Source organism: Saccostrea cucullata, unplaced genomic scaffold (assembly GCF_032062105.1).
Source record: "Saccostrea cucullata isolate Sc308-1 unplaced genomic scaffold, CSIRO_AGI_Scuc_v1 ctg2584, whole genome shotgun sequence".
NCBI classification, from domain to species: domain Eukaryota; kingdom Metazoa; phylum Mollusca; class Bivalvia; order Ostreida; family Ostreidae; genus Saccostrea; species Saccostrea cuccullata.
The window spans coordinates 6,809-31,925 of record NW_026935520.1 but is presented as its reverse complement, the minus strand read 5'-3'; the positions used below and the strand labels follow the sequence as shown (position 1 = coordinate 31,925).

The 25,117-nt window shown below is 31.6% G+C and overlaps 1 protein-coding gene across 1 annotated transcript; it reads right to left on the bottom strand.

Moving 5' to 3' along the window:
• Positions 1-21,966: 21,966 nt before the first annotated feature.
• On the bottom strand, positions 21,967-23,169 carry LOC134243085 (uncharacterized). The gene has a single exon (XM_062725305.1). It carries the CDS (start codon positions 23,167-23,169, stop codon positions 22,003-22,005), a length of 1,167 nt encoding a protein of 388 aa, XP_062581289.1. The 3' UTR covers positions 21,967-22,002.
• Between the last annotated feature and the right edge of the window lie 1,948 nt (positions 23,170-25,117).

Below are 25,117 nucleotides of genomic sequence, written 5' to 3'. Positions count from 1 at the left end.
CTAAAAATCTAACCAATGAGAGAGAAGCATTCTATCGCGATACGCCACCTAGTGATTGAATGTCAGTCTCTACGGAAAATTCACCTTAGTTTTTGCATTTCTCTTTTGGCATTATTTTTTTTACGTTTTAATTGCAGACGTCCTTGCATTTATGAAAACAGAATGAACATTCAAATGCTAAAATAAAATTGATCATGGAATCGAAGGGGGTATGAAACCGTATTTTAAGTCACTTATTATCATGATTATGGTAATTGTTGAAACGGACTGTCCAGATTTTTTACAAATATATTTAAAATCATATACACATGTACTTAGATTATTGTGAAAAAAAAGTAAACAAGTCAACAAAGTTATGCTGATGGCATATTATTCATATACAAGAGCAATTTAACCCCCCCCCCCCCCCCCCCCCCCCCCCCCCCCCCCCCCCCCCCCCCCCCCCCCTTCTAGTAAGCGATAAGAATTATCTGGTTAAAACTTTATCAAAAGTCTGAAAATTTATGTTACGTTTTTTAAAAATCTTAATCTACGGGAAACATTTTTATTTGTGTCCTAAAATATAATAAATAAATTAGCAAAGTACATGTAAGTTTGTAATCATTGTTATATAGTGAATTATGTAATGATTAATTTTGACCTTCGTAACTTAAATAAAACGAAGAAAAAAATTACAAACTATATTAGAAGGTGTTGTATGAGTCTCTCTCTCTCTCTCTCTCTCTCTCTCTCTCTCTCTCTCTCTCTCTCTCTCTCTCTTGTATTGCTTTTTATACTTATGTGAAACTCAAAAGTAAAATTGGGGTTATAAGAATTATTAATCAATTGTTAAAAATTTCCATCTCAGAAAATATCTACATGTACAATTAAGTCTATATGTTAACTAAGAATTTCCTGTCAAAGGTTACAAATTGAAGTGGCCAGATTTACCAATATTTCTCGAGAAGATCGATTATGTAGATATAATTCCAACAGTATACTAGTAAATGATAATCAAAATTCATTTTTTATAACACTGTCGTGTACAAAAGATGATCATCAAAGAAAAAAAAATCATTCCATTAATAGTAAATCGCGGTACTTCTCAGCATTAGATGATGAAGAAAAAATTATTAATTATATACTCAATACAGAAGATACGGAAACTCTTAATTTTGCGGGCAAATTTATAAATGATATGTAATAGTAGTTATTGTCCTTTATACATGTCATGTATATTGTTGTTTACTAAATGTATTTATGTTATTTTATCTTTTCCTAATTATTGTAATAACCTCACACTTTTCTGTTTTGGACTCTAAATTAGAAAATTTAGTAAAACGTTGTTTTATTGTGTACCTAGAAATTACCTACAGAAAAAAGTTATGAAATAAAATTTAGACTTTTTTTTCATTAGGTTGCGTGTCATCGACCTCTAAATATTTTCAATATTTGAAGCTTACAATGGTGGCAAATAAGAAATGCACTTAATTGTCGATTTCTTTTTGTGATAGCCGATTTCTTTGTGGAGAAATTGTAAAATAATATTGACATTTTTGAAATAGTCTATTGAACTAGCAAATATTCTCCTTATATTTAGTTATATTTTTATTTTATTAGATTGATCTATATAGATAAATATCTGAGAGGTTTTCCTTTTTTTCCTTTTATTCACCAACACATAATAAACTTCATAACTTATTAGAAACATTTTATACAAAATATCTTATAAAACAATTTTATTTGTTTGATTTTAGGTGAAGTTTTATATATATAGTGTGTGTGGGATTTTTTTATTTTTTTTTTTAAATTTGAATGTTCAGACACCTTGGGGTTATAACTAGTGACTGTACTGTGTATACCATGTACTGCGTGTATATATTACGCCTGTTCACAGCCCATTGTTCCTCTAAGGTAGAAAAACCTCTCAATCCACATAGAATATACAAAAAATACACCAACACGGTAGCAGGTGTCTTCGCGACAGGTGTCTCCCGACCTGTGGCACATGAGGACAGGTGCCCGTGAGTGGAGTTCAAAGAAAAGGATTGAAAATTTGATCAACTTACATACTACTTTTATTTTAAAGAACCAAAAAAAAAACAAAAAAAAAAAAACCAAGTGTTTTCTAAATCACAAATCTAGCACATTATGCATCTCAATACGAATATAATTGAACATATTAAACAGTGGGACGGACAACTTCGGAATGGACATTTTTCCGAACTTGCGCACCCTTTTTCTTTAAAGCTATCATCTTAGGGTTTTTTTAAATGGTGGGGTTTTTATAATCAAATTGATTTATGAAAAAAAAAATTCAACATTTTCTGCTAGTTTTTGAGATATTTGAGTTTAAAAAAAATCCCATGGGGAAACATGAACTTAAAAATACCCCACAAAAAACCCACAAAAACCCCATGGGGTTTATTTTTCACCCCATGGGGTTAAATAACACATATTATTTTTCGTGGGGTTTTTTAACCCACGTCTCACTAAAAATGAAATGTGGGGTTTATTATCCCATAATTTTTTATGTGGGTTAAAAAAACCCACATTATTTCTCTTAATGCTTGTAATTATCAAGTAAGAATTATAAAATAAATATTGTTTGGAGTTGCAACATAAATTAAGTACAATACAAGTACATTTTTTATCAACTTTGTAACAATTTAATTAATTAATTTTTTTTTCAAATTCATTGATATAGTATAATACATTTTATCACTGCATATGTAAATTAGACATGGCATAAGCATGTTAAGAAGGGAATTAAATTATATTATTTTTTGACTGACCCATAAGTGAAAAAGTAAACAAATACGGATTAAAAGTTTGAAAGTTAGGCTAAAATAAAATTATAGTTTGTTTGGAATTGCCTCCCGCCTCACTGAAATGCCCCCTCCTGAAAAAAATTTATTGATCAAAAGTAGGAAGATTTTTTTTATTTAATTGATTTTTTTGCCCATTACATAGATCACATACACATACAAAACACTGAAATATAGTGTCAGATCTATGTAAAGTTAGGTTTTTTGTTGATGGTAGATACTTTTTTTTAAAGTCAGAAAATGTATTTACTGTATTTTTATCAAAAATTCAAAATTTATCTTCAACTAAAAAAAAATAATTTCCCTCCCTCCCTCCTGTGTCTGAAACCCTTCAGGCGAAAATTCCAAACAAACAATTTTTTAAGGATGGCCTTAATCTAAAATTCCAAGTGGGGGAAAGCAATGGATGTAAAAAAAAAGACATTGGAGGCGGTACAGGCAATTTTATAAAAAAAAAACAATGTAAAAAATAACGTGACTTTGTTTACGCTAGCGTAGCTCACAGGTTATTGTTTTCACTATTTTACTGATAAAACTGCCGACTCCTCAGTCCTGTGACCTGTTATTGAACACTGTTGATCGTGAATCACATAGTAATGATAGTTGTTCTACTTACATGTGGTTTAGTTTGAGCTCTGCTGTTTGTAGCATAATGGACTTGATTCAAACAAAGACAAAAACTTCTCTACTTTTCAAAGAATGTTTTTGAAATTGATTAAAAGAGACCAAATCAAATCATAACTTGTGATACTTGTTGATAATTCTTCATTCTGGCACCATTGTCACCCACATCTTTTTCTTTCCTTATGTATAAGTCGTACTCTAAAAAAACATATGGGTGACTCTGACAAATAGCGTAAAATTCAAAGACTAAACTGTTAAATTTATCTGGAATTTGTTTTTCAGCTACACTGACAAAAGCTAAGTATATTATACCTATAGATGTTTATGCCCACTGGCCCTGATTTGGGAATAAATCCCATTATATTCCATTCTAAATAATCTGTAAATGATGTAGCTTCTCAATCCTAAACCAGAAAAATGCTTTCTTTAAAGTAATTAAAAAAACAGTTCGTCTTCTTTCATCTCTTTTTTATCATTTAAATTTTTTAATTCCATTGAAAAAAGCTATAAAAGTGTTATATTGCATATAGCATGCAAATAGGACCAATTATTACCTGATTATATGTTTGAATGATCATTACTAATTACAAAAAAAAGACCCATGGGCCACATTGCTCACCGGAGCACTTTGGGTAGGAATTCAGTATTGAAAAGTTTGGCCCCAACCTACCACTTAGTGGGCATGGTTTGAAACTTGAATAAACTAATTGATGATGCTATGACATTTCTTTGATTTAACTGTGGTTTAAAAACATTTCTTAACCTTTTCCCCTCTATGTTTTCACTGATATTGTAGCCCCACAATACCCCTTGGGATCATGATTTAACAATTCAACTGACAGATGGACAGATGACTACATACAAACTACAATCAATTGAATTTTATTGGTTTAATTAATTTCTTATAAATATAACAACAAAGCCACAACAATAAATACAACTGAAATGTCACTTTCATGTGGTATTTTGCATCACTTCATTGTGTAGATTATTAGGGTCTAATGTGTATTGTAAGGACTTTTTTTTGCTGTGTAAACATGGTAAATGAAATTTTAATCATGATAGCGTTTGGAAGGTGTTATGGAATAAAAATACCACACCAAGCAAATTTACATGAAATAAAATGAAAGAAAAGACCTATAGCCCTCAAGGTTACACCGCGGTCAGCATGATCATGGACTCTAATAAATTCATTCAATATGCATACAGGTACGGACTGACTATATAAAACCTAATATTTATTTTTGAATATTAATTATGTCTATAAGGCAGCTATAAAGCTCCTCCGCTTTTCAATAATTTATTAAAATTCTTAAAACTTATAGCCTTGAGTAGAAAACAGTCTCTCATTTCCTTAAATATTTCAAAAAAATGTATATAAACAAATACTTTGATAAAGTTAGAATTACTAAATACAAGAAATTTATTCCAAATTGGCTAAATATCATTGAAACTTATAAAAAAAAAAAGATATGGTCATTTAAACACCCAATTTTATGTTAACGCCCCCAAAATTTACCTGATTCAAGATCAATAATGTACCGCCTGTCAATCATTAAAAAAACAATAGCTTCTGATTTGATTGACAGATCAGCTACCTGTGCTACCTGATAATCTGAGTTTGCATGTTTTGAAGACGATTGCCTTGTCGCGCGCCAAACTCTTTCATGTACCCGCCAGAGAATTTTTACCAGGTAGTATTTTTATTCCAGGTGAGGGAGGGGCTAATTTTATACAGGTGTGAATACCTTGGAGCTAGCAGTCTACCTGAATGGATACACAGTGGAATACCCTAGGTGTCAAACTTTACCTGTGTTAGGGATTTTAATAATTCTAAAATAAGTAGTAAAAAGGTTTCTCAAGTATTAAAATATTGAATTATTTTTTAAGGTTTAAAAACACCCCTATCCATTAAAAAAAAATTATATACTATAAACTGCCTGTACGAGAACTCACCAGTACATATGACTGTTTGAGGCTAATCTTCCTAGGAAAATTTCAGTCCTTATTTTGCAATTTATAATTTTTGATTTAGAAAGTTCATGCTTTTACAAGAAAAATAAAACCATACTTGCCAAATTTCACTGAAATATGAAAAAGTTATGATCAGTTAACAGAACACACTAGTACGATTGACTGTGTATAACATGATGATGGATTCTCCCTATATAAATTTATGTTCTCTTTTATTTTTACAAATTATCACTTAAGATTAAGAAAGACCATACTTTTACAAGAAAAATAAAACCATGCTTGCCAAATTGCATTGAAATATGAAAAAGTTATGACCAGTTAACAGAACACACTAGTACGATTGACTATATGTATAACATGATGATGGATTCTTCCTATGTAAATTTATGTCCTCTTTCAGTTTCAGAAAGACCATACTTTTACAAGAAAAGTAAAACCATACTTGCCAAATTTCATTAAAAAATAAGAAAGTCAAATGGCCAGTTAAGAGAACACACCTGTACGATTGACTGAATATGACATGATGATGGATTCTCCCCATGTAAATTTCAGTTCTTTTACAACTTATCATGTAAGATTTAGAAAGTTTATGCCATTGCAAGAAAAATAAAACCATACTTGCCAAATTTTATTGAAATATGAAAAAGTTATGGCCAGTTAAGAGAACACACTATTACGATTGACTGTGTATAACATGATGATGGATTCTCCCTATATAAATTTATGTTCTCTTTTAGTTTTAATTTTTATCATTCTAATGCAATTGTTTTGTAAAACATTCTTTGATTGGCTAATGCACTGATGTTTGAAGCAGTAAAACGAGCATTAACGAGCTGAAAGCTTTTTCATTGTGACGTCATAATAGAGCGACGCAAAAATACAATGCTCCGTGACGTATTTCATGTAACAAAATTCAACAAAATAAGACGTAAACAACAAACAAAATGTATGGATTGCATTAGAATGGGAATAACTAAACTTCTAATTTGGTATTTGCGACCGTTAATGCTGATTTAATGGTAGCAAACATCCGCGTCGCCGGTAAAACTCAGTTTGCGACCGTTAAATCAGCATTAACGTTCGCAAATACCAAATTAGAAGACCGTTATTCCCTAATTTAAGATTAAGAAAGACCGTACTTAAACAAGAAAAATAAAACCATACTTGCCAAATTTCATTGAAATATGAAAAAGTTATGATCAGTTAACAGAACACACTAGTACGATGACTGTGTATAACATGATGATGGATTCTCCCTATATAAATTTACGTTCTCTTTTAGTTTTACAATTTATCATTTTAGATTAAAAAAGGCCATACTTTTACAAGAAAAATAAAACCATACTTGCCAAATTTCATTGAAATATGAAAAAGTTATGGCAAGTTAACAGAACACACTAGTACGATTGACTACATGTATAACATGATGATGGATTCTTCCTGTGTAAATTTATGTCCTCTTTCAATTTTACAATTTATCATTTTTGATTAAGAAAGACCATACTTTTACAAGAAAAATAAAACCATACTTGCCAAATTTCATTGAAAAATAAGAAAGTAATGGCCAGTTAAGAGAACACACTAGAACGATTGACTGAGTATAACATGATGATGGATTCTCCCTATGTAAATTTCAGTCCTCTTACAACTCATAATTTTAAATCTCAACTCTGTTTTAAGTGGTTATAATCTGCACCAGTAAGAACATTTTAATAGAAAAGGTCATATTTTATATGTAGGCATTCACAAATTAATTTAGTAAAATTCAAAAGAAATGTTGGAAAAGTATTTCATGAAGATATAGTACATTTTAATCTGTTTAATAAGAAATACCGTATAAGTAGAATTTTTAGTGAGGATTTAATTTTGGCATTATTAGCGAGGGTGCTGAAATCGCTAAAATTGAATATCGCTAAAAATTAATTGCGTATTATTTGCAATAGTTTCTTTAGTTAGCATTTTAAAATCGCTAAATTTACTTCTCGCTAAAAATAAAATACCATATTTCAGGTAGAAATCGCTAAATTTCCGTCTCGCTAAAATTTCCACTTATACGGTATATGGAGATATATGAATTCTTATTTATGAAAATAATTTGAATGAGCAAACCATGAAGCCTTACGTCAGAGACGTATTGCATGCCAGTACTCAGTGGTCATTAAATAATGAATGGCTCTCTCTCTCTCTTGACTCTGTATAAAATTATTGCACCTGCAGTAAGGGTTTTTTTTTATTTTTTTCATTTTTTTTAACCCCCCCCCCCCCGAAAATTTCAATTTAGTTGTTGACAGGATAAGTGGAATAAAAAACATGCACAGAGAGAAAGAGAGAGAGAGAGAGAGAGAGAGAGAGATAGAGAGAGAGAGAGAGATCGAGAGAGAGATTTTTTAAATTTTTTAATTTTTTTTATTCCCCCCCCCCCCCCCACTCCAGAAAATTTCAATTTTAGTTTTTGACAGGATAAGTGGAATAAAAAAACAAAACGATGCACAGAGAGAGAGAGAGGAGAGAGAGAGAGAGAGAGAGAGAGAGAGAGAGAGAGAGAGAGAGAGAGAGAGAGAGAGAGAGAGAGAGAGAGAGAGAGAGAGGATATAAAGGGATATAAAACAATAACAAAAAATTCTGTTAGTTGTATATCAACACTTGAGGGGAAGTTTGGAATAAATTAAGCATGTTGAGTATAAAGCATTCTGAAATAATCAGGCCTTTGAATTTCTTTTTTATTTCTTTGGTTTACCAAATAACGATGAAATGTATAAGGCATATTGTTTAAGCTTTCCGTTAATACTCTATAATTGGTATTGATGTACATGGTTAATGTTGTGCAGTTCTTAAGCTTTAAATATACATGTAGTAAAAATCACTTGAATAGTGTAATATGGCTGCGTTCCTCTACATTTTCTCTACTTAATTAACTTGACTACAGTTTCGCAGCAATTCGCGACTGTAAAGTCTTGTTTACTTGCAATATATAGTAAGGCACCAGTTCATGTCATACAGTTGTGTGAAGTTAATTGTAAATGTGGATGAATGCTTTACATCTTATACATGTACCATTTTTTGTTTCGATTTATCATATGTTTATATTATTGTCTTTCAGTTGATAGACTGTAGACAGAAGAGTAACATGAAAATAAGTAATAAGTAATAAATAGTTACCTTACAGATATACGGGTTTCTTACATTGTTTATATACCAAGTGTTCTCCGGAGACAGCTTTTGATACTTATGAAGAATTTAAATCAAGAATCTATAAATTGTCGTTTTTCTTTATTAAACTTTCAAAATAAAATGTTACTGTCAAAACTATTGTTAAATGAAAAATACACTAGCTTTTTTTGTTTAGATGGGAAAATAATTTCAGGTTAATGAAATGACCATATATATTTTAAATTTTTATCTTCGATCTTAGAAAGGGACGTAACTCTGTAAAGCGGATCGTATAATGCTTATATTGTCCTCAGTAGTAAGAAAACTAGATTAGTAGATAGGATATGAGACATTTTGAAAGGAAGAATTAAAACTATTATTTCATTAATCATTAATTTATGACTTTACAGACTTTAATTTTTTCGTAAACGTTACAAAAGACCTTACTTCGAGATAATGACCATGATGACATCGAAACGCTTTAGGTTTTGGACGGAACCATTCATATTTTTGCGCAGGGGTTTCTTAAAATAAACAGAACGTGAATTTGTTTCTTATTTTTAATCCGAGTTGGATTCCACAGAAATTTCATCAACCTTGTTGGTTTTATCTATTTTCATAATCTTACATTATGTTTGAATAATAATAATACAGCAACTAGAGTTTAGAGTTAAACCTATCCACCCCTTTTGCTAACTTCCGAGAAACCAATATCTACACACCCCAGATCTAGATAATCCAGTCCCATCACTAGTTGCGTTTTACTTCTGAACAAACTAACATTTTTAATGCTGAACAAACTGACACTTTTAATAAATAACTTTATATGTCCAGAGTTTGAAAACCTAATAGAAAAAAAAAAGATGTAAAATATGATTAAATTTCTTCAAAATCAGATCATAATAAGAACAATATTAAAAACTTTGAATTAAAAAAAGGCGTACAATCTTTTGTATTACTTATAGGTTGAGGTAGAAATGTTGAACCATTATTTTAAAATCGGAAATTATAACATTCTTGAAAGTACATGTAGACTGCTCTAATACGATGGGACTAGACGACTATTATGCAATATAAACAGGAAATGACAGGTGTCACTATTAGGTGTGGAACCGAATCCTTGTATATATACACGTGTGATGTACGTCTGGGTTACAATGCACCCCTCGGAATACAGCCCTGAGGGTGAATCTTACAATATATTTTCTATCTAGTGTGTACAGAGTGGTTCGATCATGCTCTAAGCGCTGAAGTTATTAAACAATGATTGCATACATGTGCCCCCCCCCCCCCCCTCCCTCATACCTAGTACCATAAATACGCGATTTCCATGCATTTGTAATATGGGATAAAATATAATTTATATAGAATAAAATTTATAAAATATAGATTAATGGGGGTGGGGTGGGTCGTAAGAATTTAACTTTTGTTTAATGAATTAGACTTTGATATTCCTATCATGCATTTACAATCAAATAAGTCCGAAGATTGACCGCAGAGTCCGTTTTCCTCGTATAAAAAATACAATTATTTTTTTTTTTACAACAGACCGAGAAGAATAAGGGGTATACTATTTTTGAGACATAAACGGGTGTGAACAAAAAATCTCGATTGCATATCATGTGCTTGATAAAGGGGCCGAGCAAGGGACGCTTAACCTTTACGCACATATTAGGCCTAATTTACATGTAATATGCTTGTAACGGTGGATTAATCATGACTGTGTTGATAGATAAATAAATAAATAAATAAATAAATATACGAATGAATGAATGAATGAATGTAAAGATATAAATCTACTGCAGGTGGCCGGGTTATCATGTATTCGGCACCTTAGTAAACGCTTCACTTAATTAATAATCGGGATATATTACAACAAATATAAGATGTTTTAAATAGTTTAAGTTGAATTACAAAGATCTAACGGAAATAATTGAAAATATATTACCGAAATTAAGTGTAAATCGCTAAAATGACTAAACCGGGCTCGCTACCCATTTTAGTCACCTTGAAAATGACAATCGGCGATAATGATGGATAAACACAGCATTTTAATTTAAAACTTTCAGCGAAGGCAAATCTAATAGTTATAAACTGTGTCCGTAAATTTCACGAAGAAAGAATATGTATTCATTCCGTTATTGTCAAAAACCCGGTTTTCAGTTTCGAAATTCCCGGCCGGCCCGGCCCGAGTTTCGCTACCCATTTTAGTCACACTACAGAAGAGCGGAAAGGAAGAAGACCACCTGTCTGGATGTATAGGCCTAATGATGGAATTAAGAACTTTATTTAAACAAGGATTAATTCACACAAGTATTTAAATCAGTCTGATTGATTTGGCGTGTGTGAATTATTCCATTAACGTCACAAAATGTCCAATTGGAATTCTGCTGTCAGTCAGTCTGAAGGAATTAGTTTTGTTTACATGTCAGTGATGTAAGTATTAGCATGCTATGAATTTGGGGGTTATTTCTTGCAAAACGGAATCAAGCTCTATGTGGTAGATATTAGGGGAATTTACATGGTCAAAAATTAATGTAACTTTTTTTAGTTTTTTGTCTTAGTCTAACTCAACACTCAAGGGAGGAGGAATATCTGTCAGGGTGTCCCATGTATCAGTAGAGTATGTCACATTGTGCCTGTCTAAGGTTAATTAATTTCAAGTTCAGTTTATTTATGGATTCTATAACATTAGGTCTGTGCGAATGAGTTCAATAATTATTCCCTGCATGTACTTTTATGGGGCACTGATGTACAAGCCAAAAACCAAAAAGGTATAAATTGTTTGTAATTTAGGACAACTGATTTTATATAGATAAATTTTTAGGGTGATGGTGGATGGGTAAATTGAATTCTTGTAAAATTTTAGGTGCGTCCAGCAGCTCTTAAAACAAAAAAGTGAATAATTGAGATACCTTTGAACTCACAAGGGTGGATCTTAACAACTGCAGTGATATAGATGTGAAATTTCTATTTTCCTTTTAAAAACCTGTGAACCAAAAATTATCACTTTGAAAACAGAGTACCAATCATACGATATGTATGGAAATACCTTATTATGGAATCTTTAATATTTTTTTTTCTGAATCATGTGATTATCATTCATATCTATGTATTTAAATACTGATAAGGGTAAGAAAATTGCAATTCATGTAACTGTGTACATTTACAACCCAAAATGAAACCTGAACTGAAGTCATAGGATCTTCCTAATATTTATGACAGATGTTTTCCATATATATACAAGAATTCAAGTCTGTATTTCATTTAATCCATTGATTGATTGAATGAAGAAAAAAACAAGCAAATTCAAAGAATTGTGGTCCCCTGCTTTTGGCGTCCTTATAGGTGAGATGTTATTATAATTTATGTACAACATATTTTGTCAAATAAGAATGCCAGGTATCATATGTCATTGAAGAGTTACTGTAAATTTTTTTTTCTAATTAGGTCAAACATGAAGGTAAAGGTAAGGGGTCGGAAATCATAGCATGCCCAGAAATATCATGCCACAGACATATGAAAACCCTATCTCTTCTAAATCAAAGTCATAAGGAAGAATTAATATTTATGAAAAGTATGTCATACTTCAAGGTCAAGATATAATGGTAAAAAATCATGATAGTGTAATCTGTATTAAGAAAGGAATAATTCGCACAGGTAATACATGTGTAATTTGAACATGTTGAAAGCCCTATCTCATCTCATTTAAAAGATATGACGAAAGTTTTAAGTTTTTGTGACATTGATAAGCCGACCATTTAACAGATGACAGATGAATAAGATTTAATGTCCTCTCATATTCGCTAAGGTGGAGGACAAAAATCAAAAGAACGTATCAAGGGATTTACTGACCTTGACCCTATAATACATATAGATTCTTTCTGTAAAAATAAATGTCTTCTTACAATAATTTAGTTTATAGTTAGAAAGTTTAAGTATCATAAGAAAAAGAAATATTATGTTTGACATACATGTAGATCTATTTCAATGAAAAAAAGTGATATTGTCAGAATGAGGTCAATATTGCCTGACTGCACCTTGCAGGATGAAAATTTAGTTTTATTAATTTTAGAACTTCTTTTTTTCTAATTAGAAACCAAAGAATTTTTGATGAATTCCAATTATATATTACTAATAATTATAATGTATATGATGTATGTAAAGCCTAAATTGATTCTTTATCCAATGTAGATTTAACAGTCGAGCTTGTTGATGACAGGAATAAACTTAAAAAAAATTACTAGTAGTAAATAAGGTACCGTAAAGGCGTAGTACATGTATACAATGTATATGTTGTCTTATTTCATCATATTCATTGTACCTGCTTTTTTCCTGATATTAAGTGGTTATTTCAGCTTTTTTTTTTATTCAGACAGGGTAGCATAGAGATGCAATTAATTTCATTTTTCATAATATTCATTCATTCATAAAAATAATAAAGGTACCTAAACTAATGATAAAAAAAGAAAGAATAAATCAGATTGGTGAGTAATATCTAAAGACAAGATGGCGGATCTAAGGGAATACTGTAGGTTGTAATATTTTCCTTCGTTTATTGCTTTTCACATTTACCTAAGACATATCGACATGAGTTATTTGTCTCATGTTTTTTTTATGATTATGGCTAATTGATTTCAAACATTTAGCTTACAAGTCATGTATTATCATAGTCTAAATTTATGAGTGGTGGATCCGAGGGGAGTTAAAATTGAATTTTTAAATACTTGTGGTGGATCAAAGAATACTAAAATGATTTTTTAAAATTAATTTCAACATTTAGCTAATATTTTTGTGTGTGATCATGATCTTAACTAAGAACTGGTGGGTCCAAGGCAAGTGGATATCAATTGTTTTGATAGCCATGAGAGTTGTGGTGGATGAAAGGGGAGTAGATAGATATTTGTAATGGGTCAAAGGATAATAATGATTATGGTTAATTGATTTCAAACATATAGCTTATATGTCATGTGTGATCAAGATCCAAACTTATAAGTGGTTGATCCAAGGGGAGTGGAAATTTATCTTTTTTTAATTATTTGTGATTGATCAAAGGATATTAATAATTTGTGATCATGTCTAATTTATATCAAACATTTAGCTCGTGATCTTAATTTTAAAGTGGTTGATCCAAGGCAAGAGGATATTATTTTTAAATAGTTGTGATGGGTAAAAGGACATTACTATTACTGATTCCGGCTAATTGATTTCAAACATAAAACTTATATGTCATGTGTGATCAAGATCAAAACTCATAAGTGGTGGATCTAAGGGGGGTGGATATTTATCTTTTTTAAATATTTGTGAATGATCAAAAGATATCAATGATTTATGATTATAGCTAATTTATTTCAAACATTTAGATTATATGTCATGTGTGAACATGGTCTTAATTAATAAGTGGTGGATCTAAGGAGAGCGGATATTATTTTTAAATATTTGTGGTGGGTAAAAAAATAATAATGATTATGGCTAATTTATTTCAAACTTTAATTTTATATGTCATGAGTGATCAAGATCTTAACTTATTAGTGGTGGATCAATGGGGAGTAGATATTCATTTTTTAAAGAAATATTTGTGGTGTATCAAGGATATTAATGACTATGGCTGATTGATTTTAAACATTAAGATTATATGTGTGTGGTCATGATCTAAACTCATAAGTGGTGGATCCAAGAGGCATAAATATTTTATTTTTAAATATTTGGGTGAATCAAAAGAATTTAATAGTTGTACTTTGGGATATATAACTGAATGAGCTCCACTAATTAAATATGTAGATATATTGCACAAGAATTAAATAAATCCAATCTTATTAGTGGTGAATGCAAGGGGAATGGAGATTTAAACAAAAACCACAAACTAGACATCATATAAACCTAACATATATAAATATATATTAGTTAAAGAAAGAGACCCTGTTTAGACACTGTGAATTGGTTTCTATTGTGTATATTGTGTTGGTATTAAATTTTCTTGTTTCATTTTTTTAAATTTTCAGATTTATTGTCATCGATCAAATAATATGTGAAGAGTTTTATGATGAATGTTCCATTATGAGAGGCAACTGCCTTAGAAACCTGTTTTCATATAAATCTTCTTTTACATAAGCAAAAATTTGAAGAATGAATACTTGAAAATTTGAAAAATAATAGATATATGTTATAAGTATCCACTTTTATAAAATGAGAAACAGAGAAGATACTAATGATCCATTAGTCTAAGAAAAAAAACAAGTTTTTAGGAATTAACTTACAGTAAATATATCAATACATGGGATTTAAAACCCCATGATAGAGAAACGTGGGAGAAAAAACCCCATATGACAATATAAGCAACATATGGGTTTAAAAAAACTACATTGATTTTCGTGGGGTTATTTTCCCCATGGGGTGAAAAATAAACCTCATGGGGGTTTTGTGGGGTTTTTGTGGGGTATTTTTAAGTTCATGTTTCCCCATGGGATTTTTTTTTTGAACTCAAATATCTCAAAAACTAGCAGAAAATGTTTAATTTTTTTTTTCATAAATCAATTTGATTATAAAAACCCCACCATTTAAAAAAAACCCTAAGACGACAGCTTTAAAGGAAAAGGGTGCGCAAGTTCGGAAAAATGTCCATTCCGAAGTTGTCCGTCCCACTGTTATTACTAAAAAGTATAGGATCCGCGTTGATATTGAAAAAATAAATAAATAAAAAAGCCTACACATAATATGCAATCTAATTAAAATGAGATTTTCCCTTAGCTCTAAGGGTATTGTTTCACAAAAACAGACTTTCAACATTAATAAGTCTTCCTCGTGCGAATAAGCATTTGGGTAACAAATGAGAAGATTTAATTTTAATTAGATTGACATATTATGCTGCAGATCTTAAGAACAATGGCATCAAATGTTCAGGACATGTTTTCTTGCAATATGTAACCGCGGCTTACGAATAAGATTAACCCTTTTAAACGAATAAAATGTATTCATGAGAACGGAGATAAAAATACATATATGTAGATATTAAATCAATGTAATTATAAAAACAACTAATAACTATTGCACTATATATCTATGTCGAAAGCTGAATAGTAAAAAAAAATGATTCCTAGTCAGTATGTGTTGTTAACAAATTGAATTGTTGAAATCATAATTATCCATTCAGGAGTATAGATACATGTATAAGGAATATAAATGCAAATCTTGCTATCTAAGATAATGTAAAAGTTCACTTTCTTAATTATCTGTATTTCATGCACTATGGAGACACAAATTAACATAAAATGTAATTGTAGACAGAGGAACCTCCATATATAATTCTTGATTTGATCTCATACGGAAGTAATATTTTGTGAAAATAATATATGTTATGAAAAGAATTAATTCCCGAGGCGGAGTCTCGAGTTGGATAATGTAGAAAATCCTGGTGAAAGGAATCGATTTTGTTTAAAAATTCCAGCACAATATGAAATAAATTAATATGAAGCAAGGATCTTGTATAAAGTGCTTATCATTGATATCAATATCGGTATGTGTAAGTGTACACAGAGCACATCTCAAAATCTGAATATGAACTATTAGATATTTAAAAATAAAACCATTTTTAAAAATGTATAAGAAAATAAAAATATGATATGAGTTGATTTTTCTATCCTTTTAAAAAAAATAATAAAAACCAGTTTCAGTTCGGCTTCAGCATGCGAAAACCACACAGAATCGAAATCAATAGTAAAAAGATCAAATGAGTTGATTTTTCTACCCTTTTGAATAAAAAAAAATAGAAAAAGTTTCAGTTCGGATTCAGAATGCGGAAACCATATGGAATCGAAATCAATAGTAAGAAAATCATTTGAGTTGATTTTTCTACCCATTTGAAAAAAGAAAAGAAAAAGTTTCAGTTCGGTTTCAGCATGCGGAAACCATATGGAATGGAAATCAATAGTTTCCGGAAACTAAAACCTACCGAAACTAAAAAGTATCGTTAAATTAACATTTCATTAAATTTTACATTGGTTTCCGTTAGTAGTATAAGGCGTCTAGCCGGGGTGGTCAACTGAGTGCACTTTTTATGCAAATGAGGTCAAACATACTGGATTCTGATTCGCTGGGCTGCTTGGTGGGTCAACTGAGTACAGTCCTAACCCTAACCACTAACCCTAACCCCCTAACCCTTAACCCTAATCCCTAACCCTAACCCCCTAGCCCTAACCTAGACCCTAACCCTGGGGGGCCTAGGTGGGTCAGTACACAGTCCCTAAATACGGGGCGCTTACACTGTATAGCTTTTTTGACTATACGCTGCTACTACGATTCACAACGCTGCTACTACAAGTTTGGCAGCCAGTCAAGAATGTGATTATGATGTCACGTTTTCATATTATGACGTCACGTTTTCATTCACAGTCAAAGCCTAGCCGGTTCAAACTGGATTTTCTGAAAATGAATAACAACACACAAGACAGACAATAACAGATTTTTATTCAGAATGAAAATACATAAAGGAATCAGCTCTTCCGGATTCCACACTGCTTTGCTTTTCACGCTCATTCCCACTAGAACTCCAATTAAGCGGTGTACTTAATATCACAGGAGATGGCGGCATCCTGTTAAATTCACTCATTAAATTTCTACGCTTACTTGTCCTTGGATAAGGCCTAAAATACTGAGCTGGACGCTCTGAAATTCTTCTTTGTGATTCCATATTCCTCGGTGATTAAAACATTTTAGGTAGAAGAGCACAGTGGGCAAATAACACAAATACAGCAAACGGAGCCAGGTTGATAAATCACTAACTTTCTCTTATTCGGTATTTCAATCCAGCATCCACAAGCTGGGCATTTATAGAACTGAACAACTCCTCCACTAGTCAGATGCTCATGTCTGTTTTCCTTTTTCACAAACATGTTATAACAGTTTGGGCATTCCTTACATAAAAAAAAATCCTCTATCCTCACTAAAACTAATTTTCCGGAACCATCATAGTCACATATATATGCAAGTCTTGGAGGTTGATCATTTTTTTTTTTTTATTTGAATTCCACAATGCTTTACAATACAAATATACAAGATGAACACAATATTTCATTGCAGCATTCATTTTTAGAGAGAGAGAGAGAGAGAGAGAGAGAGAGAGAGAGAGAGAGAAAACAAGAGAAAGAGATGATGTTATAAAAGAAAGTGGGTTATAGATAGAGTAGGTAGCAAAACTAGTTTTGAGACAGGGTTTATTGATATTAGTCTGAGAGTATGGATTGCCATTTTTGCCAGGAGGCATTAAACTCATCTATTTTATCACTTTCTTTGGCTGTATATTTCAAAGTTTTGTAAATAAGTTTGAATTCATTCAGAAAACCATGGATAGAGAGGCTAAGGTGTTGACAACGAACTCTGTAAATATATTGCTTCATTGACATTAGCAAAATATTTAATGATTTTGATGATATTGTTTTATTTATATCTCCAAATATAAAAGTTTTACCATCTAGATTAAATACAATGTCTTTTTGATGACAATGTCTTACAAAACCATCTAGAAATTCTTTTACAACTGGACATTGCCAAATTAAATGAAATATTGTTTCTTCCTCTGCTTCACAAAAAGTACATAGGTTAGAGTCTGTTTTACCTATTTTAAACATAAGACTATTGGTTGTCAATATATAATGATTAATCTTGTATTGAAGCCATTGTAATTTACTATTTTGGGTTATTAAAAAAGGCAGACAATAAATTTCCTTCCAGTTTATATCTGTCAAGGTGAAAAATTTTGCCCATTTTCCCATACCAATAGGTTTTATTACTGATTTATTTAATATATCATACATAGGCTTTGATCCTTTTTTGGTTAATACAAAGACTTTGATATTACATGGAATATCTGGTTTATGATTATGAATAAAGCCATTTCTACAAAAGTTATACTTCTTTAAATCTGCAAGTATCGCTTGCTGTATGCCTGTATAAGTTAAATGATTAATTTTCAAATCATAATTGTGTTGAATATTGTCTAGTGATAGGAAATTACTATTCTCATCTAAAAGATCATATATATATTTTATTCCCTTTGCATACCAAGACTTGTAAAATATTGCTTGATTTTCAATTTTGAAATTGTTGTTATGCCACAAAGGTTGACAGGCATATTCTTGCCAATTTCTTATTTCTTTTTTCTCTTGAATTTCTTGGAAAGCTTTTAAAACATCTCTCCAGAAATTATTTTGTACAATCTCTTGTAAATGTGACAAGTATTCTGATCCTGTATTTAAAAGTTTATCAATCTCAACACTATTTTCAAATAATTTTTTCCACTTTGAGTTATTGTCATATATTATTTTTCTTATCCATGTAGATTTTAAAGCTGTTATGTAGGACACAATATTAACCATTTTTAATCCTCCCTGTGCATACTTTTGTGTTACAACTTTTCTTTTTATTTTGTCTACATTTGATTTCCATAAAAAGTTAAAGATCACTTTGTTTAGATCTTTTATAACACTTACAGGTGGGTTTGGTAAAGTAATAAATAAATGATTAAGCTGTGATATAAGTAATGATTTAATCAATGTGATTCTTCCAATAGGAGTTAAGTTTCTCTTTTTCCATTGCTCTATGATGGTCTTAATTTTGACTAGTTTCTTGTCATAGTTTAGTTTTGTAATTTTTGCTAAGTCAACATCATAATAAATGCCTAAAAGTTTAAAGTTTGTTGTCCATTGAAATTTCAGATCAGGGCAGAGTCTATCCTCAGAATACTTCTTACTTCCAATCCACACAATTTGGGTTTTTGACTGATTGATTTTAAGACCTGACATTTTATGAAATTCTTCTAATACTAACATTGTAGCCTTTAGTGATTTTTCAGAGCCGTCAAGAATTATCATTGTGTCATCTGCATCTTGTGACATTAAATACTCTGTATCATTAATCTTAATTCCTTTGATATTCTCATTATTTCTTATTTTAATAGACAGTATCTCAGCACATAGGAGAAATATATAAGGAGAAATTGGGTCACCCTGTCTACAGCCCCGTCCTAACTTGAAGAAGTTAGATAAAATACCTGCTTGCGACACACAAGAAACTATATTATTTTGAAATGTTTTTATCCAATTACAAAAACTTGGTCCAAAGTTAAAAAATTCCAATGTTTCTTGAATAAATGTCCATGACACAGAGTCGAAGGCTTTCTCAAAATCTATCATGACTAATGTTCCAGGAATATCATGCAATTCGGTGTAGTGCATCAGATCATATACAAGACGTGTATTCTCTCCGATGTATCTCCCAGGTATAAAACCTGTTTGATCTGGACTAACTATTTTGGTTAAAACTTGTTTTAATCTGTTTGCTATACATCCTGATCCGATTTTATAAATAATGTTTAGCAGTGATATTGGTCTCCAATTGCTGAGATGAAATTTACTTTTTCCATCTTTTGGTATGCAAGTAATTATTCCTTGCTTTTGTGTAGAAGAAAATTCGCCTATTTCATAACCATAATTCAAAGAGCGTACTACAAAATGATCCAAATTTCTCCAAAATACTTTAAAAAATTCTGCTGTGAAGCCATCACTGACTTTTGTTATTAGACATTGTCTTTAATACTGCTAAGGCTTCACTATATGAAATAACACCTTCCAACTGCAAACGTTCAGTGTCATCTAATTTAGGGACATTACATTCTTCAAGAGATTCTTTAAGATTCAAATCAACATTCTCTAATATTTGAACTGAGTATAATGATTTGTAAAATTTTTCAACTTCTTCTAGAATTTCAGATTGATTTGTTATTTCCCTTTCCTCATTATTTTCACTTTTAATAATTTTTGGTATTATCTTATTTGTAAAATGTCTATTTTCAAGATTTAAAAAATAACTTGTTGGTTTTTCCCCTTCACTTGTCCATTTTGCCCTTGACCTTATCATTTTCCCCATAAGCTTGTGTTGCCTTATTGATTCTAATGCTTTTTTTTTCTCAGCAATACTAGTTACATTGTCGTCATAATTTTTTTCCAGTTCAGTTATTTCCTCAATTAGGTCTTTCTCATTTTTTACCCTTTCCTTTTTGATATAACTTGCATATGAAATTGTTTTTGCCCTTATCTCCATTAGGAGTGTCTCTAAAAATAATTGGTCATTTATAGTAAATTGTATTTCAGAATTGGATACTTCCTTAACGCTGGCTTCATTGTAAACCAGCAATGCATATTGTGTTTTAACACGATCAATAACATCATTTATGATTTCAATATACTTTGGGTCTTTTAAAAGAGAGCTATTAAATTTCCATAAACCTTTCCCATGTAAGAAATCATTAAACTTAAGGGTCAGTAAAATTGGTGAATGGTCTGATCTATAACTTCCAAGAATATCACAATTTTGTATATCTGTCAACAATGAGTTGGATACAAGAGCAAAGTCTAAGCGTGCTTGTTTCAAAGGGTTTGGTTTCCTCCAAGTAAATCTTTTAGCTTCTGGGTGGAACTCTCTATAAATATCTATTAAATTATGACTATCTATTTGTTCAAGTAATTTCTTTCTGGCTTTTGGGTTATTTATATGTAAGTAATTGAAATAATCTTTGTTTAGGTCTAATACTAAATTAAAATCACCAACAATAATAACTTCATTGTCATATTTGGTTATTAACTCTGACAAATTCTCATAGAATTCTGGAGAATCTTCATTTGGTCCATATATGCATATCAGACTTATTTTCCTATTTTCAACTGTTAAGTTCAATGCAAGAAAATTGCCAGAATCATCTAAGATTTGATCATGGATTACAAAGTCAAAATTATTGTTAAATAAAATGGCAATTCCTCTAGCTTTCGACGTGTATGAGCTAAAACGAGCTTCATAACCCCATTCATTTCTTATATTTTGTTCTATTTCATCAGTAAAATGTGTATCACTCAAGCATAGAATATAACACTTCTGTTTTCGGAAGTACTGAAAAACATGTTTTCTTTTTTTCGTATCGTTCAACCCCTGGCAGTTAGTAGATATTATCTTAATTTCTGACATATTTCATTTTCAAAGAAAATTTGATTTAAAAGGCAATTTTTCCCCTGTGTTGACAATATACACCCCTCATCATCTGCGAGTAGATTGTTGGTTAGAAAGCACAAAGAGATAGAATAAGAAAGGAATAGAAGACAGAAAAAGAAGTTGTTATTATGAGTCATGTTCACTGTTAAATTTGGTCAAATAAGAGTGAAAATTGTTTAGATAAAGCAAGATAAACATACATGTTACACGATGTATACAAAAATTATGTCACCGGATAGCAATATATACATAGTAAATCAAAGAACCGTAATGTAATACGCTTTAATTTTCCGGAAAGTACTAAAAGTTTTAACGTAAATTTACAATTTCCGGAAAGCTCATAAGTCGAATAAAGTATATTTCATTGTTCATTTTTTACCTCGATAAGCACATTATTAAATCTGCTTTACCATTACCCTTTTATCAGATTTGCTAAATCACAAAGATGGTCCTCCATAATCTTGAATCGCTCTTGTCCCAGTCGGGCATGACCACTCCAACGGGTTATGACAGCACCGGCATTGAGTATCTCGTTTGACTGCATAGATTGCAGAAGCCGACGTCCCGCACCATGTTCACCGTCGTCCCAGTATCCCTCACACAGTCTCCCACTCGTTTCCATGAATCTGTAGACCAGAATGCGGTGGTCAGCAGCGGCGGAGTATGCGTCAGTACAGACTTTTTTATAGAGTGTTTCTACTTCTGTCACCGAACATACACTTTTCCCTGTGGCGAATATTTCTGATCCGCGGATCTTAGTTGGTTCCGTAGATTCTACCTTAACCTCATCCAGAATTTGTACTTCATCGACGGGTATCTGGAGGGCATCAGCAGCCTCAAGTTTGGGAATCGGGTCCTGATACTTTTTACCGTCCGGCATTATAACTTCCCCCTTCTCAATCTTAGTTTTAATGTTTTGTTTTCGCAATGAATCTGAAATTGCATACAAACGTTTACGTTCCTCTACTACAGAGGCTGGTTCTTGGGATGTTATAAAGAACGGGAGGTTTACATTTTCACTTTTTTTAGCCTTCTGGGCCCGAAGCAATTCATCCTTTTTAGTACGATCCCTCAGTTTTCCTGTTATTGACACAGGTCTCGAGTTGACAACCCCCCTCACACTGTTTCTATGAATACGTACAAAGTCAACCTCAACACCTAGAGTTTCCAATAAAACTTCAGGAACACGTTTATTTAGGTTTTCACCCTTGGTGTATGCAAAATTGTGTATAAGGATGTTATCCCGCATTGATCTGGAGCGTAAATCTGTAATTTCGGATTCCATGTGATTTATTTTCCTGTCCATTTTGATAAGCATGGCACGTAACAAATCCACTTCTCGTCTTAACTGAGTATTTTCAGATCTAATGTAATACATTTCATCATAATTACTCTCAGACTGTTCAGCTACATATTTTAGATTAGACGAGATCGCTTCTACACTCTCTTGCAAATTCCTAAACGCCTCAATGGATACCTCTTTGTCAATGTTACCTTTATCGCCTGAACACTTTTCGGTCTTTTCTAGGTCACCTGTACTTCCCGTTAGCGGGGCCTTTGTCTTCAAATTCGATGCCATTTTTGGTCCAGATTTGCTGAATTTTCACATACAAAAGATATCTTCTTAAAAAATATACTTCCAAAAACTACCTGGACAAGAATTTTTTGGCAAATCAAAGTCTTATGCCACTCTTTTTTAACCAAATTCACGGAGCTGATTTTTTACACGGCCATTGCACTGACCAGTCACGTGACTCCCGTCAAAAATATGGAACGCTTCACGAATTTGCGTGTCATCCTTGGAGGTTGATCATTCCTGGAATCCATTTCTAGTATTTTAAAAACACAATAATTCAAACCTTGTCACTGTATACTAATTTTCCTCCTAATTCAACTATTCACATGATCACGATTTATCCATTTGAATTTGAACACAAAACCTCACAATTTCTACAAGATAAAAACACTTTGTTCTTTGCCTGATTCCTTGGAAATACTTTACCGCAATTTTTACATGTAAGATTGTAATTTTCAGTATCCACAATAGACTTTCTAAATCCAGATCCGTCGAGGAGAATTCAACACTTAGAAGCTTTGTTATTTTTTAAAGAAATAAATCATGTAATACTACGTCAGTCTTTCGTTATTTATGACGCCATCTTAGATTTTTTTTAGACGCGCAGTCTATGTATGGTTTTTGATCAAATAAAAAAAACCTAGAGTAGATCATGATCTATGAAGTAAATACAAATGATTTTCGAAGCAGTACGAATCTTTTCATCTAAAATTTCCTTTCATAAAACACTTGGTTACTTAAAAAATCAGGGGATGTGTATGTCATACGTTGTTGACACCCAGTGGCTCTGTCAATCTTTTTTCTAATAACATCTGTTTAGTTTTATTGTTGGGTCTTATGTTTTCTTTTTCCTCCTGAGGTGTATATTTTACAGGATGTTCTGCCATCAAGGGAGGTGGTATGATATCTTTTCCTCCCTCCTGTTTAAGTAACCATTCCTCTAATCTAGTGTTCTGACTCATTTCTTTGCTAAAGCTGTTCCCCATAAGAAACCAGCCAGTCCACAGCTGAGGTGTGTTTGTTCAAATGTTTACTATTTTATACCTTTTTTCATTGTATCTATTTTTACTAATCTTTAACACGCATTCTCTGTAAGCACCAAAAAATCTTGGAAACGACATGTCTCGGATTTTGATGAAATTTTCACCATAGGTGTGTCTTGGTACAAAACTAGTAAATATGGTGTCGAAAGTTCCACACGTGCACTTGGTTGCCATGGAGACAGATCCATTGAATTTGGCCATTTTTGGCCCATTTTGACTAAATGAAAACATGAAAATTGAGGAAATGTAAATGAATATTTTTCGGTATCTAATACACTCTAACAAAAATCATTGGATCATTTGATAACATGACCTTTTAAGGTACACAGAGCATATAATCGTTTATTCTAGAAATGTTCTTCCTGTAAGAAAAAGGTCATTCAAAATGACATGGTTTCTAAAAATGTGAAAAATGGGAAAATTGGAATTTTTTGAGATCTTTGAGGCTAAATAATAATAATAATAATAATAATAACCAGAAACGATCTCGTTGCGAGCAACGAGAGGTCTTCCCTTCTATTCTGAAAAAAAAACCTGTAAAATTGAGCTGAAAAACTAATTTGAAAAATTCGTAGAGATGGGTGATTGAACCAGGGTTACCAGCAAGTATTTCCAACGCGCTTACCTTTACTAAATTGGGACCACTCTTCTAAATTTATTTGTAAATATTTCTGCAACAGTATATCTGTCTTGAAATTGTGAAAGGTTGGTCACTATTCATAATTTCGCGCCAAAATCTTCACGCCTTTTCTTTGGAAAGTTCTATTAGAAAGGTGTGATAGCTTCAATGAAATTAAGAATGTTCTTATAGCTTAAATTGTGAGTTTTAAAAGTCATTTAATACGTTCAATGTACGAGACATAAAACATATCGTTATACGAAAGTAATACGAAAGCAGTTGAATATGG

Coding starts and splice junctions, on each gene's coding strand:
- LOC134243085 (XM_062725305.1), bottom strand. CDS start 23,169: ATGGCATCGAATTTGAAGACAAAGGCCCCGCTAACGGGAAGTACAGGT.